Source organism: Herpailurus yagouaroundi, unplaced genomic scaffold (assembly GCF_014898765.1).
Source record: "Herpailurus yagouaroundi ecotype Mexico unplaced genomic scaffold, PumYag 159, whole genome shotgun sequence".
In the NCBI taxonomy this organism is placed as follows: domain Eukaryota; kingdom Metazoa; phylum Chordata; class Mammalia; order Carnivora; family Felidae; genus Herpailurus; species Herpailurus yagouaroundi.
Genome location: NW_024412400.1, coordinates 302,906 through 317,958, shown reverse-complemented (window position 1 = coordinate 317,958; position 15,053 = coordinate 302,906). Strand labels below are relative to the sequence as shown.

The 15,053-nt window shown below is 42.3% G+C and overlaps 1 protein-coding gene across 3 annotated transcripts in view; it reads left to right on the top strand.

Moving 5' to 3' along the window:
• Positions 1-14,454, top strand: part of TCAIM (T cell activation inhibitor, mitochondrial) — an 84,087-nt gene extending 69,633 nt beyond the window's left edge. For all 3 annotated transcript variants that reach the window (XM_040479585.1, XM_040479586.1, XM_040479587.1), the window contains exons 6-11: positions 344-466; positions 3,981-4,078; positions 4,358-4,449; positions 7,686-7,918; positions 8,746-8,877; positions 12,677-14,454. In XM_040479585.1, the coding sequence (XP_040335519.1) occupies positions 344-466; positions 3,981-4,078; positions 4,358-4,449; positions 7,686-7,918; positions 8,746-8,877; positions 12,677-12,917 (919 nt within the window). In that variant the 3' untranslated portion in view covers positions 12,918-14,454. The remainder of the gene's footprint in view (positions 1-343; positions 467-3,980; positions 4,079-4,357; positions 4,450-7,685; positions 7,919-8,745; positions 8,878-12,676) is intronic.
• Positions 14,455-15,053: the final 599 nt, after the last annotated feature.

Below are 15,053 nucleotides of genomic sequence, written 5' to 3'. Positions count from 1 at the left end.
CCCATAGCTCTATCCAAGGCCCACAGTGGCCAGACCTTACCAGTCCAGTTTTTGTTTTTGTTTTTACCCCAGAGTCTCCAAAAATACCTGTCTATTTACTCCCCTGGGGCTCACTGCCACCTCCTTTCCTTCAACCTTACCACATGCCCCGTCCACTCTGCTACTGTGGGCTGTGCTCAACTCTTCCCCACCTGGTGTTTTGCTTATAATTTGGTAAAGGCTTGGTTGGAAACTCAGTTTAATACTGGGGCTACTTTACAGTAGTGCTTATATCTTTTAGTACTAGAAATACTTGCATTATAGTCAGTGTTACAAAGTGTGTATGTCTGTTTTTTCTTTCCAGATCCTGGCTAGATAACAATGGGAAAAGTGCAGTTAGAAAGTTGAAGAACAGTTTGCCACTTAGAAAAGAACTAGATCGTCTAAAAGATGACCTGTCTAATCAGCTGCAGCTCTCGGACATCAGGTAACAAAGGCAGAGCCTAATTTGGAGATGGGAGTAAGCAGGTGCTACCTATTGGTCAAGCTTTCCAGCAGTTAGATATTTGCATCTTTAATTTAATTATTCTGATTACTAAATAATCTTCAGTCATCTTTTTCAGAAATTGTCAAATGTTCATCTGTGTAAGAAAATGATCAATTTCTTGCTGAAAACAGTGAACTAAAGTTTACATACTGACATTTTTAGCATAGCAGTTTAATTTTTTAAAGTAATGTTTATAAGAAAAATATCTATTCCATATGCACATAATATATACAAAATAATTATTCCTCCATCATGTGAGATCAGTATCCAAGTTTAAAATTAAGGGAGAGAGAAAATGAGTGTTGTATTCTTGGTTCCATGTTTTATAACATGACCTTTTTTTTAATGTATATATAATTTTTTTGAGACAGAGAGCACACACTAGCAAGGGAGGGGCTGAGGGAGAGCGAGAGAGACAAAGAGAGAGAGAATCTTATGCAGACTCCATGCCCAGCCCAGAGACCAATGTGGGGCTCAATCTCACGATCATGAGATTGTGACCTGAACTGAAATCAAGAGTCTGACTGACTGAGCCACCCAGGCGCCCCAACATGACTTTTTAAAGAAGCTTTCATTAACCTGGAAATTGCAAGGTACATAAAGATACATGTAGGTGTTTATTATAAAAACAGATTTAACAGCTGTTTAAAATGGTAAGGAAGAGAAAGGGCAGGGCCTGGTGGACTCCCCACCAGGGAGGACTCCCCATTAGGAGAACTCTGAGAAACTGTTGTGAAACATAAGAGACTCCTAAAAACTGAGAACAAACTGAGGGTTGATGGGGGGGTGGGAGGGAGGGGAGGGTGGGTGAGGGGTATTGAGGAGGGCACCTGTTGGGATGAGCGCTGGGTGTCATATGGAAACCAATTTGACAATAAATTTCATATTAAAAAAAAAAAAAACTTGTGCAGTGTGAAGCTTGGACATTGCTATTACTGTTTCTTGTAACCTGCTTTGTTGTTTTCAACCCTCATTAACAGGATGCTTTTTCTTCTTTTGAACTGAAATGACTCTTTGGGTACCATAATAGCACCTTTTCTTTGTGCCTGCCCGGTATTGATAAGACGTATATGTTCTGTTCTTGTATGTTCAAATCATAGTGGGTTTTGGGGTTTTTTTTCAAATCATAGTTTTATAAGAGAATTCAGATTTCAAGGAAAACATGTGGACTTGGGGTATGTGGGGTGTTGGGTTTTTTGCTGATAGCTGCTCTTTGATCATCAGGTCAATATTTTTAGGCCCTGCTTTGTTTATAGGGCATTCTTCCAATTCCACAATCTAGTAGCACGGACTTTTCTAGCTCCAACCAAATAACAAGATCCCTTTTAAAAGTTTGTAAAATAAATTCCTGTACATAAAAGTAACTTTTTCTAGTGCAAATTCTAAATGATCTATCAAAGAGACTGGGATTAGGAAAATAAAAGGATTTTTTTTAAAGGATTTCTTTTCTTTTTTTTTTTTTTCAACGTTTATTTATTTTTGGGACAGAGAGAGGCAGAGCATGAACGGGGGAGGGGCAGAGAGAGAGGGAGACACAGAATCGGAAACAGGCTCCAGGCTCCGAGCCAGCAGCCCAGAGCCTGACGCGGGGCTCGAGCTCACGGACCGCGAGATCGTGACCTGGCTGAAGTCGGACGCTTAACCGACTGCGCCACCCAGGCGCCCCTTAAAGGATTTCTTAAACATAAAAAGAAACAAGCATTATGTTACAATATGGTGTAGAAATTTCTCAGCTTTGATTTTTACCATGGTAAATGTCAATAAATATAAGCCACATAAACAAAAGCTCTTGGGGGTTCTCCATTTTTCAGAGTGCAAAAGCGTTCTGAGACCGAAACATTTGAGGACCATGGGCATGATGGCTTTCCACTATTAGAAAATTACCCAAACCTCCAAAAGATGGAGACATTGCAACCAATGATATTTCTAACTATTCAGCCTGTGTGAAAGACCCTTTGTTAATAGGAACTGTATTTAGTAGCTCTATCACAGTGTTAATTTTATTTGAAATGATATCTTCTTCAACTGTGGGCTAAAGGAAAATTTTTGAAAATTGGTTTAATCTTAACAGAAATGACTTTCATCAGAATCAGTGATAGGGTGAAGAAGGAACCTAAGTTTTTTGAGCACGTGTTTTGACAGTCTTACTCCTTCACATATATTCTCCCCGTGATTTATGCTGTGCTGGAGGAGGTGATCCCACTTTGCATGTATGGAAAGGAAAGCTTAGTAAGGACAGAAGCAACTTGTTCAAGGTCACAGAGCTAGTAAGCCATGGAATTAGAATTCACAGGTGGGTGGGTGTTCAGACACTGCTAAAGATCAGTGCCATATAATATACATTATTATATAATAATAATATATTTACATATTACATTTGCACACCAGTGCCTCTGTAACATCATGTGAACATCAGGTTCCATCTTGTCACTAAGATTTAGTGTTCATTTATAAAATAAGTAGATCACATGTCATAAAAATCACTTAGTCCAGAATAAGATAAAAAGAATCTGATAAACCTAACTGGAATTCCTAATTAGAACTTAAATCCAGAGGCCCCCAGGTGGCTCAGTCAGTTAGTGTCCGAATTTGGCTTAGGTCATGATATCATGGAGCATGAGTTCGAGCCCCACATTGTGCTCTGCACTGACTGTAAGGAGCCTGCCTAGGATTCTGTCTCTCCATCTCTCCCATCTGCTCTCTTGCTCTCTCTCTCTCTCTCTCAAATAAATAAATTAAAAAAAAAAAAAACTTAAATCTAAAACAAAATCATCATCTTTGAGTGATGTGGAGATGGAAAAGATTTTTTTAAGTGTTTCCTATTTCATTCTCTTCTTTTTCTTTTTCTTTTTTCTTTTTTTAACTTTATTTTGAGAGCAAGAATGACCCATGACCTGTGCTGAAATCAAAAGTCCAATGCTTAACCAACTGAGCCACCCAGGGGCCCCTCATTCCCTTATTTTAAAATAGAAACAGCATAGTGTATTTGCTTGCTTTATTTGTTTGTTTGTTTGTTTGTTTGTTTTATTTGATTTTAAAGAGAGAGAGAGGGTGAATGGGGAGGGGCAGAGAGAGAGAATCTTAAGTAGGCTCCACACTCAGTATAGACCTAGACTTGGAGCTCTATCCCATGACCCTGGGACTGTGACCTGAGCCAAAATCAAGAGTCAGACATTCAACCAACTGAGCCACTCAGATGCCCCTGTATTTGCTTGTTTTAAATCTTTGGGTACCTGAACATAGTAGTAATATTTTTACCCTCTGGCCAACCATTCATTTTCCATTTGGTTGTTTCATAAAATAATGAGCTAGTTGGAAAACACGACTACTTGAAAAAAGCATTCGCAGGAATTAATTCTCTGTCTTTCACAGGAATTAAGCAGCTGGGGTGAATGCACGGCTCTTCCCTCAGGGATGCCTGCTGCTAATGTGCCTTTGTGCTCTGGTGTCCTAGGTGGCAGAGGGGCTGGGGCATCGCCCATCGCTGTAGCCAGCTTCACAGTTTAGGCCGCCTAGCACAGCAGAACTTGGAAACACTTAAAAATGCAAAAGGTAAACAATTTCCATTTTCTTTTCAAATATCACACAGCTGCTATACACATCTGTAACTTGTGGAGGAAAACTAAGTGTTAAAAATCCTTACAGATGTGACCATATCACAGCTGAATTTTTAAATGTGTTCCTTTGAATAAAACAGCAACATAAAATTAGCCTTTAAGCTTCTACCTAATTTAATCCTGAATTTGTATGCTAAGTTTAAGTAATTATTTGCACAGTGGTGAATGAAGCATCTCTGGACAGTGACCAAAGGGTTTGTGTTTTTATCATCAGGATGTACAATAATATTTACAGACCGCTCCGGGATGAGTGCAGTGGGCCATGTGATGCTAGGAACAATGGATGTCCATCATCACTGGACAAAAGTAAGGAAGAGTTTAAAAACAAAAGAATCTCTGATTTGTCATGGACATACGCTTGTCTCAAACTGTTGTTACGTCAATGAACTAAAAAACAACTTGAATCATAGTTTCGGCTGTTTTCAGATTAGGTGTTTACTATCATGTAGTTAAAATACTTAGGGGCCTGATTTTTAAGTCAGTTTTTATTTGGAAATTTTGTAGTCTTTCTGAGGCACCGCCTAAAAGGCTTGCATTCTATTGTTTTGGTGTTAACAGATTTACTGCGCTATAATTGACATACAATAAATTGCACAGATGGTATATAATTTGATGAGATTTAACCTGTATAAATAGCCATTACCACAACAAGATAGTGAACGTATCCATCACCCACAAAAGTGTGCTCGTGTCCACTTGTAAGCCCTCTCCTCCATCCCACCACCCTCTCCACAAACAACCTCTGGCATGCTGTCACTGTAGATCAGTTTATATTACTAGAGTTTTCTATAAGTGGAATCACAAAGTATATACTTCTCTTTTTTGGCGGGGGGGCAGGTTCTGTTTTCTTTCAGTCAACATAATTTTTTTCAGATTCATCCATGCTGTTGCATGTATCAAGAATTTATTCCTTTTTATTGCCATGTAGTTAGTATCTGATCATCTAAATCTACCCCAGTCTGTTTATCCATTTACCTACTGATGGACATTGAGCTGTGTTGGTTTGGGCTGTTGGAAATAAAGCTGCTAGGAACATTTGTCCGTGAATAGTTGGATCACATGTTAGGGCATTTTACCTTTTAAGAAACTGCTAAAATTTGCAATGGTTGTCTTTAGTTTTAGCCGTTCTACCACGAGTATGGTTCTATCTCATGTGGGTTTCATTTGTGTTTCCCTAATGACCCATCATGTTGAGCATCTTTTCATGTGCTTATTTGCCATCCGCTTACTTGCTTTTGTGAAGTGGCTATTCAAATATTTGGTAGAAAATATTTGCAAACCACGTCTCTGACAAAGTCTGTGTACCTAATGTATAAAGAACTCTGAAACTTAACAGTCAAAAAAACCCTCAAACAATCCAAAAACAAAAATAAAAGACATGAACAGGTTTGTCACAGAAGGTGACCTACAGATGGCAATTTTTTTTGAATGGCTAAGATGAAAAGTAATGATACCACCAAATTCTGGCACTGGTCACTGGTGGGGGTATAGAGTGCTACAGACAGTCTGGGAAAGAGTGTGATGGTACACAACTAAACAAGTGTGACCATATGACCCAGCAGTTGCACCCTTGGGCATTTGTACTAGAGAAGTAAAAAATTATGTTCCCATAAAACCTGTACATAAATGTTCATAATAGCCAACAACTAGAAAAACTCTAATGTCCTTCAGTGTGTGAATGTTTAAATTGTGACACATGCGTACAACAGAATATTACCCAACAAAAAGAGGGAATGAACTACTGATACCAGCCACAACTTGGGTGGATTGGCACAAAAGGACATTGTGCTGAGTGAAAAAAGTCAGTATCAAAAGACTACATACTGTGTGATTCCATGTACATAATGGTCTTAAAATAAAATCGTAGAAAGAACAGATTAGTGGTTCCCAGGGGTTGGAGAGTGAGGGACTCTCCCCGCCGTGGTCCGTGGCTAGTGCATGGGTAGGCATGCAGGATCCATAGAGTGGAACTGTTCTGTATCTTGACTGTGGTCATGGCACGTCAGTCTACACATGGGATACAGTTACATATACACACATACACCGCCCCGCCCCCCATACCCACACCCGAGTGTAAGTAAAACTGATAAAGTCTGAAGAAGGTCAGTGGATTGTTTTCAATGTCAGTTTCTCAGTTGTGATAGTATACTGTAGTTTTGTTAGATGTTACCGTTGGGGAAACTGTATGAAAGATGTTCTGTGAAAATAAAAAGTTTTTTAAAGGTAGCTACCATTCATACATGGATAACTCATTAAGAGGCAAAAAATGGAAAAAGTGGGTAGGGAAATTATTTTCACAAAGTGTTGGAAATACATTACAAATAACTTGTGTACCGCTATTGCTTTTATCATCGCAGAGTTGTTGATGCCTTTCGACTCCTCTGCGAGTTGTACATCCCCAGCTCTTTACGTCAAGTCTGAGTCCTCAGTGCAGCATCCCAGGGCCTTCCCCAGTCCAGCCGCTCCCGCGTCTTCAGCCTTTTCCTTTCCACACGCGTGCCACACTCCAGCCACACCAGACTCCAGAATTTGGGATGTGCTGCCCTTGCCATGCTTCCATCTTTACACATGTTCTTCTTTCTACCCCCAAAACACTTCCACACATATCTAACTCTTGCTAAATCCTGGTTGTCTTCTCAGGTTTTCAGACTGGTCACATTAGATTTCCTTAGAAACCTTTGCTTGAACCTCTCCCCTGTGTCCACTCACGTTTACATGGCACTTAGTACAAAGAATCCTGGTTCTTGTTTTGTTTCCTTGCACCCCAGCTGAAAAGCAGGGCCCACCTTTTATAATCTGTACACACAGTTTAGTGCTTAAGTACATGGTAGGTGCTCAGTGATATTTATTGCATGTAATTGAGTTTTGTTGTAATTAAAAGTAAATCTCAAGAAATATACTTGGAGGGAACTACATGTACTTTATTTCCCAGACCCTTCTTTATTAGACCATATAATCATTCTAAACTAATTTGAGATTCTTACCTGATTTTTTTTTAATTTTTTTAAAATGTTTGTTTTGCGAGAGGCATACAGAGCACGAGTGGGGGAGGGGCAGAGAGAGAGAGAGAGAGACAGACAGACAGACAGACAGACAGAATCGGAAAGCAGGCTCCAGGCTCTTAGCTGTCAGCACAGAGCTCGACGTGGGGCTCGAACTCGCGTCTGGAGCCGCAAGATCATGACCTGAGTCAAAGTCGGACACTTAACCAACTGAGCCACCCGGGTGCCCCACTTACCTGATTATTTAAATGTTAGTACTTAGGACTTATTTTTATTTGGAACGTATTTCTTTTTTTTCTGCAATCTCTTCAGTCCTATCTAAAAATTCCTAAGATTTACAGTGGGTTGTTTTGAATATTAATATTTCCAGCCCTACATTAAGTCATAGTACTTATTTGAGCTTTCCTTCTAGAAAAACAATTTTGTTGTTAAAATTTCTCAATACCACTAATTGGAATCCTAACATTGTTTTATGTTTTATGTTTACTTAGTTTTATGTTATTAAACTAAGTATTTCTTTCATTTTTTAAAATACTGTAGCTTTTTGAAAGATTACCAAGTTATTTTGACCTTCGGAGGAGGCTGATGCTGTTAGAAGACCAAATAAGCTATCTTCTAGGTGGCATACAAGTGGTTTATATCGAAGAGTTGCAGCCAGTATTGACACTTGAAGAGTATTACTCTCTTCTTGATGTGTTCTATAATCGGCTGTTGAAAAATAGAATACCCTTTCACCCTCGAAGTCTACGTGGTTTAAAAATGATCCTTAACAGGTAAATATCTAAAATAAGAATTATTTTTATTCTTTCACTTAGATGTGTGTGTAGGTAGATTAAATTGTTTTGTGTTTCACTGTGTGATTCTTAGGAACTAAAGAAAAGAATGTCACTCCTGTTAGCAGTGCTCTTTACACATTAAAAAAGCCAACATGAGAGGATTGAAGGATTGAACCTCTAGAACATTTTTGAAATACATTGCCACTTCAAGGCAAAGTCAATCCTGTGGAAAACTTTATAGCATTAGACTAATTTGAATCAGCCTGTGTTTGTTGTGCACACATTGTTTTCACAGCCTGTGCTTGCTGTTTAAAAGCACACCTCGGGGCGCCTGGGTGGCGCAGTCGGTTAAGCGTCCGACTTCAGCCAGGTCATGATCTCACGGTCCGTGAGTTCGAGCCCCGCGTCAGACTCTGGGCTGATGGCTCAGAGCCTGGAGCCTGTTTCCGATTCTGTGTCTCCCTCTCTCTCTGCCCCTCCCCCGTTCATGCTCTGTCTCTCTCTGTTCCAAAAATAAATAAACGTTGAAAAAAATAATAATAAGAATAAAAATAAAGATAAAAATAAAAGCACACCTCACCGTCTAGTGGGCTACTGCCTCCATTTACAGGTGAGGGTGGCCATACAGTGAGGAAGAATGTGGTTATCCTGAAAGTGTCTCTTTGGGGACAGCAAAAGTTAAAATGTAATTTTGCTATACTTTTAAAATGGGTTTTCTTGAAAAATTCCCTTATCACTAATCAGACTAATAACATGTTTTCTTTGGGGGCAGAGTGGGGGATGAGAGATCAGTGACTTTTCCTTTTATGTATATTTCATTACAGTGACAGATATGCTCCAAGCTTGCATGAACTCGGGCACTTTAACATCCCAAGCCTCTGTGATCCAACAAAGCTCCAGTGGTTTATTCTAACCAAAGCCCAACAGGCAAGAGACAACATGAAGAGGAAAGAAGAGTGAGTGCTATGAACCCTCTGTAACTTCCTACCAGTCAGTCTATTAAACATTCAGGGGCGCCTGGGTGGCTCAGTCTGACTTTGACTCAGGTCATGATCTCACGGTCCATGAGTTCGAGCCCTGTGTTGGGTTCTCTGTTGTCAGCACAGGGCCTGCTTTGGATCCTCTCTCTCTCTCTCTCTGTCCCTTCCCTGCTCGTGCTCTCTCTCACTCAACCATAAACATTAAAAAATAATAATAATAAATAAATAAAAATTTGAATATTCAGAATTCATAAATATGGGACATAAAAACTGTATTACACTTAGAAAATTGATTCATTGGTGCATAGTCCATGTTTACTTACCCCCCACCTTATTCTGCCAAGAAATGCATATGGTGTTTCCTGATATAAGAGTCTAAATTACATTACCACCATGTGCCTCAATTTGAGGATCAAGACTTGTTAATATAAAAGTCAACTCAAGAGCAGAACGAAGATAAGAGTATCAGAAAGAAAGATGACAGGCATGTTTTCTGTTTAAAACTTTGGGACCTACTGGTGCAAAGCAAGCTTCATCTGAATTTAAGTAAAGGAGAAGAGATTAGAAGTAAAAAATTGTTGCAGTTCATAAGCAGTCCTGTATCTGTGTCGTTTGTATCTTTGAAGGAATCTTAGCCAACAGTTTCCTGTTTTGTGGCCAGTGGATACTGCTTAATAATGTTTCTACTATGAAGAAAGGAGGATATTACACTCAAAACAGGGTTGTTTTTCTAAAGATGTTGGCAAAGGAGGTTTGGATACTGAGAAGTCATTCATTCATTCATTCATTCATTCAGTTGTCCTTTGCCATGACTGAAAGGTGCCATCGATAGAAAGATGGAGGCCGGGTCCCTGCCGTCCTGGAATGTGTTTCTGGTGGGAGGTGCGAGCGCTGGGTAGCTGGGCCAGGGTGGGGCTGAGTGAGAAGCACCAGGGCTACTGCTCCCCGAAGGCCACGGAGGCCCAGAGAAGGTGGCTGCACGTGTCCGGGGAGGCAGCAAGGAGGACAGAGACTGGCACCCAGAAGGTAGAGGTGACCGTTGAGCCGTGGACCGTTGGGGCATTGGTTCCAGGTTTTCCTGTCCTGCCACCCGCTCACCCCTCCGTGCCTACCAGTTGCTCATTCAGAAGAGATCGAGGGTGGCAGTGGAGGAGGGCCACGGAAGTCATCCCTCTGACAGGAAATAACGGGGTCGTTTGCATATAAAAACTAAGTGAAGGAGCTGCGTCTTTGTTTGGCTCGTGGGGTTGGTGACAGCTGCGTTGGCGGGATCCGATGGCACAAACACCTACTTCCTGACTGGGTGCTCAGCCTCCATGTTTGTGATGTGATTTTCTCAGTCGTGAGTCAGCTCGAACCCTCGGGAGCAGCCCTGGCCAGCCTGTCATCGTCAGGGCTGACAATTTTGTTGGCTACACTGCCGCTGCTGCTTCTGTCTTCTCAACGGCCACTTAATAGGCTCAGTGTATTGCTACTAGATTTTGAGGAAGTCAGATAAAAAGAAATGCGGTTCACGTGGGTTAGCTTTTGGGAGTTCCATCCTGCCAGTGAGTCGGGTCAATACAGTGGCTCATCAGAGCAGCCAGAGTGAGTTACTCTGAGAGAAGCCCAGTCGGGGCTCGTCAGTGGCCTGCAGGCCAGGACCCCCTCCACTCATCCCTCGCTCACTTTGCCCCAGCCGCGTGGCCCTTCTGTTCTCCCCTGGCACCTGCCTGGAGCGCCTCTTCCCAGTGTCCTCCCGGTTTGCCCTTCACCTCCCTCTGGGTCTCAGCTCGCATCTACCTTCTTTCTGGGTGAGGTTTTCCCTGGCGGTTAGCGGAACCAGCCCCCTCCCCTGCAGCACCCCCTCCACATGCCCTGGTCTGCCTTGCTCCCTCGAACCCACCACCATCGGCCTCTGACAAGCTCTTTTCCTTATTTATTCAGTGCCTGTGCCCACCCAGACAGAATGTGAGTACCACAAGGGCAGGGACTTTTGTCTCTTATTCCCTCCAGTGCCAGCATCAGCGCCTGGCGCACAGGAGGCCTTCGGGAAGATAACGGACTGAATCCAGTAACTTGCATGTTGCCTGAGCCTTGCTCTGGCCCTGGCCCTGGAGCCTTCGTCCCTGCTTCACCACCCGTGGAGAGGAAGCCACTTTGTTGCTGGTCCCAGTATACCTCCCCTCATAATCATTGCTTTCATCCTTCTGCGGACCTCTGACTCTGGGCCCAGAGGTCCCCTCCACTCTGCCTTCTCTTCTCCTTTGCTCTGTTTCCCCACCCTATCAAGGTTGCCCTCCTTGTAATCACCAGGAGGTGGTTAAGACTACTGGCTTCCCTCAGATGAAGTGTGCTCCTAGACCGTGGTTTTCACCTTTTAGCTGCATATCTCTATAAAGTGGATTTCTGAGTGGAAATTCAAATTATAAAAAAGGTAAAAACTCGCTGGTTTTCTGTCTGAAGAGGAAGGGAACTAGGGGCCCCCGTCCCCACAGGGAACCTCGGAATAGCTCTGCAGGAGCCTGCCAGTGGTTTAAAACCACTATGCTAATAAGCTAGTACCTGGGTCCCAGGTAGACTCCACGTGGCCTTCTCAAGACTGCCTCGTAACACCGCCTGGCTGCACCTCCTGGCTGCCAGGGAGAGTGCAGGCACTGTCTGTGGAACCCCTGCTGTGTTTGGAGGCTGGGAATAACCTGTGCACAGCTCTTACATAGGGCGGTCGTGACCCAGGGTAACCTGGGCCTAGCGGTAAGCCAGCTGTCCCCAGACAGACTGTCCTCACTCAGTGTTTCTGTGGAAGTTCACTCACGTTTCCTCCTACCCTATATCACATACTATAAATTTTAATGTCACTTAGACAAACTGGAAACCATGGAAATGTACAATAATAGAAGAATGTTTAAATAATTTCGATACTGACATATAGAAGAAACAACCATTTAAAAGAATGTTCACTGGGGCGCCTGGGTGGCTCAGTCGGTTAAGTGTCTGACTTCGGCTCAGGTCATGATCTCACAGTTCATGGGTTTGAACCCTGCATGGGGTCCTGTGCTGACAGCTTGGAGCTTGGAGCCTGCTTCAGATTCTTATCTCCCTTTCTCTCTGCTCCTCCCTGACTCATGCTTTCTCTCTCTCTCTCTCTCTCTCTCAAATAAGTAAATAAACATTAAAACATATCTGTAAACATTGACCACCTGTGGGATAATGTACTTAAGACACCAAGTTCTGCCGGGAGTCGTCTACTTTGCAGGCCTTTACGCAAGCCCTTGATGGAAGAGGCATTGTTGCTTGCAGGTGAAGGGGAGGGAGCAGAAAGGGAGCTGATGGGTTTGGAAGTGAGTGGAGTGAGCCCTTCCTCCTCAGGGGGCCAGCTTGGGTATTTGGGAATTTCCAGAAGTCATTACTGCCCAAGGGTCAGAGAGCAGGTGGTTCCTAAAACTATGGCTTTTACACTCTGCTTTCTGCCTTCTTTGGTCACTAACAGCTGCTCAGTGATGCAGGATTAGAACTTTTTAAACTATGTATTAATTATTTTTACCCATTGCTGCTAAAAAAGCTTTAACAAATACTTTTAGAGATACATGCACGACAACGATTGGCATGTGTTCTGAGCATGTAATTCGCCCCTTGCGGGCAACACCATTTTCAATGTTGAGAGTGGAAAGTTAGAGCCCCAATATATAATATTAGAGCCCCAATATATAATACAATATAAAATTGTATCTACATTTTATATTATTTTATTTGGTGATAGCTTGTGGCAATATTACGTTTATTTTCAATATGACAGGTTAAAGGTTATTGAAAATGAATTGATAGAGGCTTCAACGAAGAAATTTTCTCTGGGAAAGTTTTATAAGGAGCCCAGCGTTTCTAGTATACAAATGGTGGATTGTTGTAAGAGACTTCTAGAACAGTCGCTGCCTTACCTACGAGGGATGCATCTCTGCATTTCACATTTTTATTCTGTCATGCAAGATGGAGACGTTTGTATTCCTTGGAACTGGAAGGATGGAGAAGCCGTTAAGTAACACAGAAATCGGTATTATTTTTTGAAGAGACAAGAAACCGTTAAACTTATTTAAATCCACAATTTAATATAACAGTATTATTTACATATTACAAGGACAAAATTTCTAACTGCTGCTCTAAAAGTAGACCTTTTTTAAAAATTAATGTCTGCTACAAAACTTGCTTTAAAAGGTTTTATCTCCCAGTCTTATGGCGTTTCTTAGCTGATTGGCAAGATTGGGTAAAAAGATGTCAGCATCAAGGAACATATTTTGCGGTATATAAATGAGGGGTTCTACGAAGTTGAGGATATATATTTTTATATGAGTGAGCATGCGTAAGTGTAATCAGGTCTCATTCAGCGTAGCTCCGGAGCGATGGAACTCATTCAACATGCAACTTTGTAGTTACATCTCATGGGTCAATACAAATGCGTATTTTGCAGCCAGTACGGGACAGTTGCTGTCCAAAACAGAAGACCGACGGATGGCAAAAATTAGATAACCGAATTTTTCCTGAAAGAAAGAGTAGAAGGAAAAAAAGCAACTGGATGTATGTATGGTATTGACATGGACATAAGCAGTCTGATACCAGTTCGTTAGAAACATGTTAGTGACAGAAAACTTGGGTTTAAACCCGTGGGTTTTCCTACCCATTAAACTATCACAACTGTTGGTAGCATGACACAACAGACAGTGAATGTCTTTGAATCAGTGAGGGGACTCTGGTTTCTCATGGACAAACTATCTGGAAAAACCCTTGCTGGTGTCCCACAGAGTTCCAGCAAGTAGAATCAAGTGTAAAATGGTTCAGGCCATCCAGGATTTGTCACCTCCTCAACCCCGGGCTTCCTGTTCCTACCAGTGTTTCGCATCCGGCATGAAGTCCCTCTGAGCCGCCCGTGTGCGTGTGCGAGGTTGTGTGGCCTCCCGAGGTCGCAGCATGGCCCAGACTTAAGGGCCATGGCGGGCCCACTCTGGAGACGCGGGGCTTCTCTCTCTGCAGTCCTTTCCCTTCGGATAATGTATTTCGCCAGATCCAAAACCTCTCCAGCTTGTTTCTCAGGAGGATAAAGTGAATCTAATTTGGGACACCATTTTCGTGGCTCCTACTGCTGGCTGAAGAAATAAGAAAGGAAGTTTTTTTCACAGTGCATCAGAAAGGGAAGGAGCTGTTAACCATTCTTGAAGTATGTTTCAAATTCATCTAAAACACCGATTGTTTAAACTGTTTAAATTCAAATGTGTGTTCAAAAGAAATACTGATGTGTAATTTTTATAGTTTGTGCATATCATCCCTGTGAACCTTCAGTAACAAGTATACTGAATTTGTTTTTCTAATGTAAAAATGTTGCCTATAAGGATTTTCCAGAGCCAAATGATGGGGGTGAACAATTCCTTCCTTAAAGGTTATGTAAGAAAATTTATTGAAAAGTAGCTTTGGATCATGCCATTTCTAAAATCAACTAATATAGAATCCTCAGTAATATGTTTTGAATTGGACTTTGTCTCAGAACTGATTATTAACAATAATATAATAAATAATACATTAATCAGATTATTGTTTTCCTTATTCAGTTATTAATAGTTTCACAACTCCTAGAACATAATAAGAAATTACAAGAAACTGATGGCCTGGCTTACATCGGAAGCCACATCTGTCTTCAGGACAGATCTCCCCAAGCCCTACTTCCTCCTTCATTTCTTAAAGACCTCTGCCTCCAGGCAGCCCCCCTGAGCTCATGAGGGAGTGGTGGGCATTGAGAAATGGATCAGTGAAGTAAGAGGGACCAGGGCTGCATCTGGAGTCAGCTCACCTTTGAAACCTCCAAGGACTCTGCACATCCCAGGCAGAGGCCCCTGAAGTGAACCCCTCCAGCTCAGGCTACTGTCCCAGCACCCTAGAGTTCCTACCTCCCCTATACTAATCCAGTATCACCACCCCACCCCAACTTCCCTCGAGGGACCTGTGCTTCCCCAGAGTGAGCCAGTTAGACCATGTCCTGTGGAGGTTGGTAGCTCCAAGGCTCTGGGCTCTTCTACAGGGGGCTGTGGTCCTGGCAGCCTTCCACCACAGGCCCCAGAGCTGGGAGCCTAAGCTCCTGGGAGGCTGGCACCCAGACCCAGGGTTCAGGAACCGCTGATGCACTGGGTGAG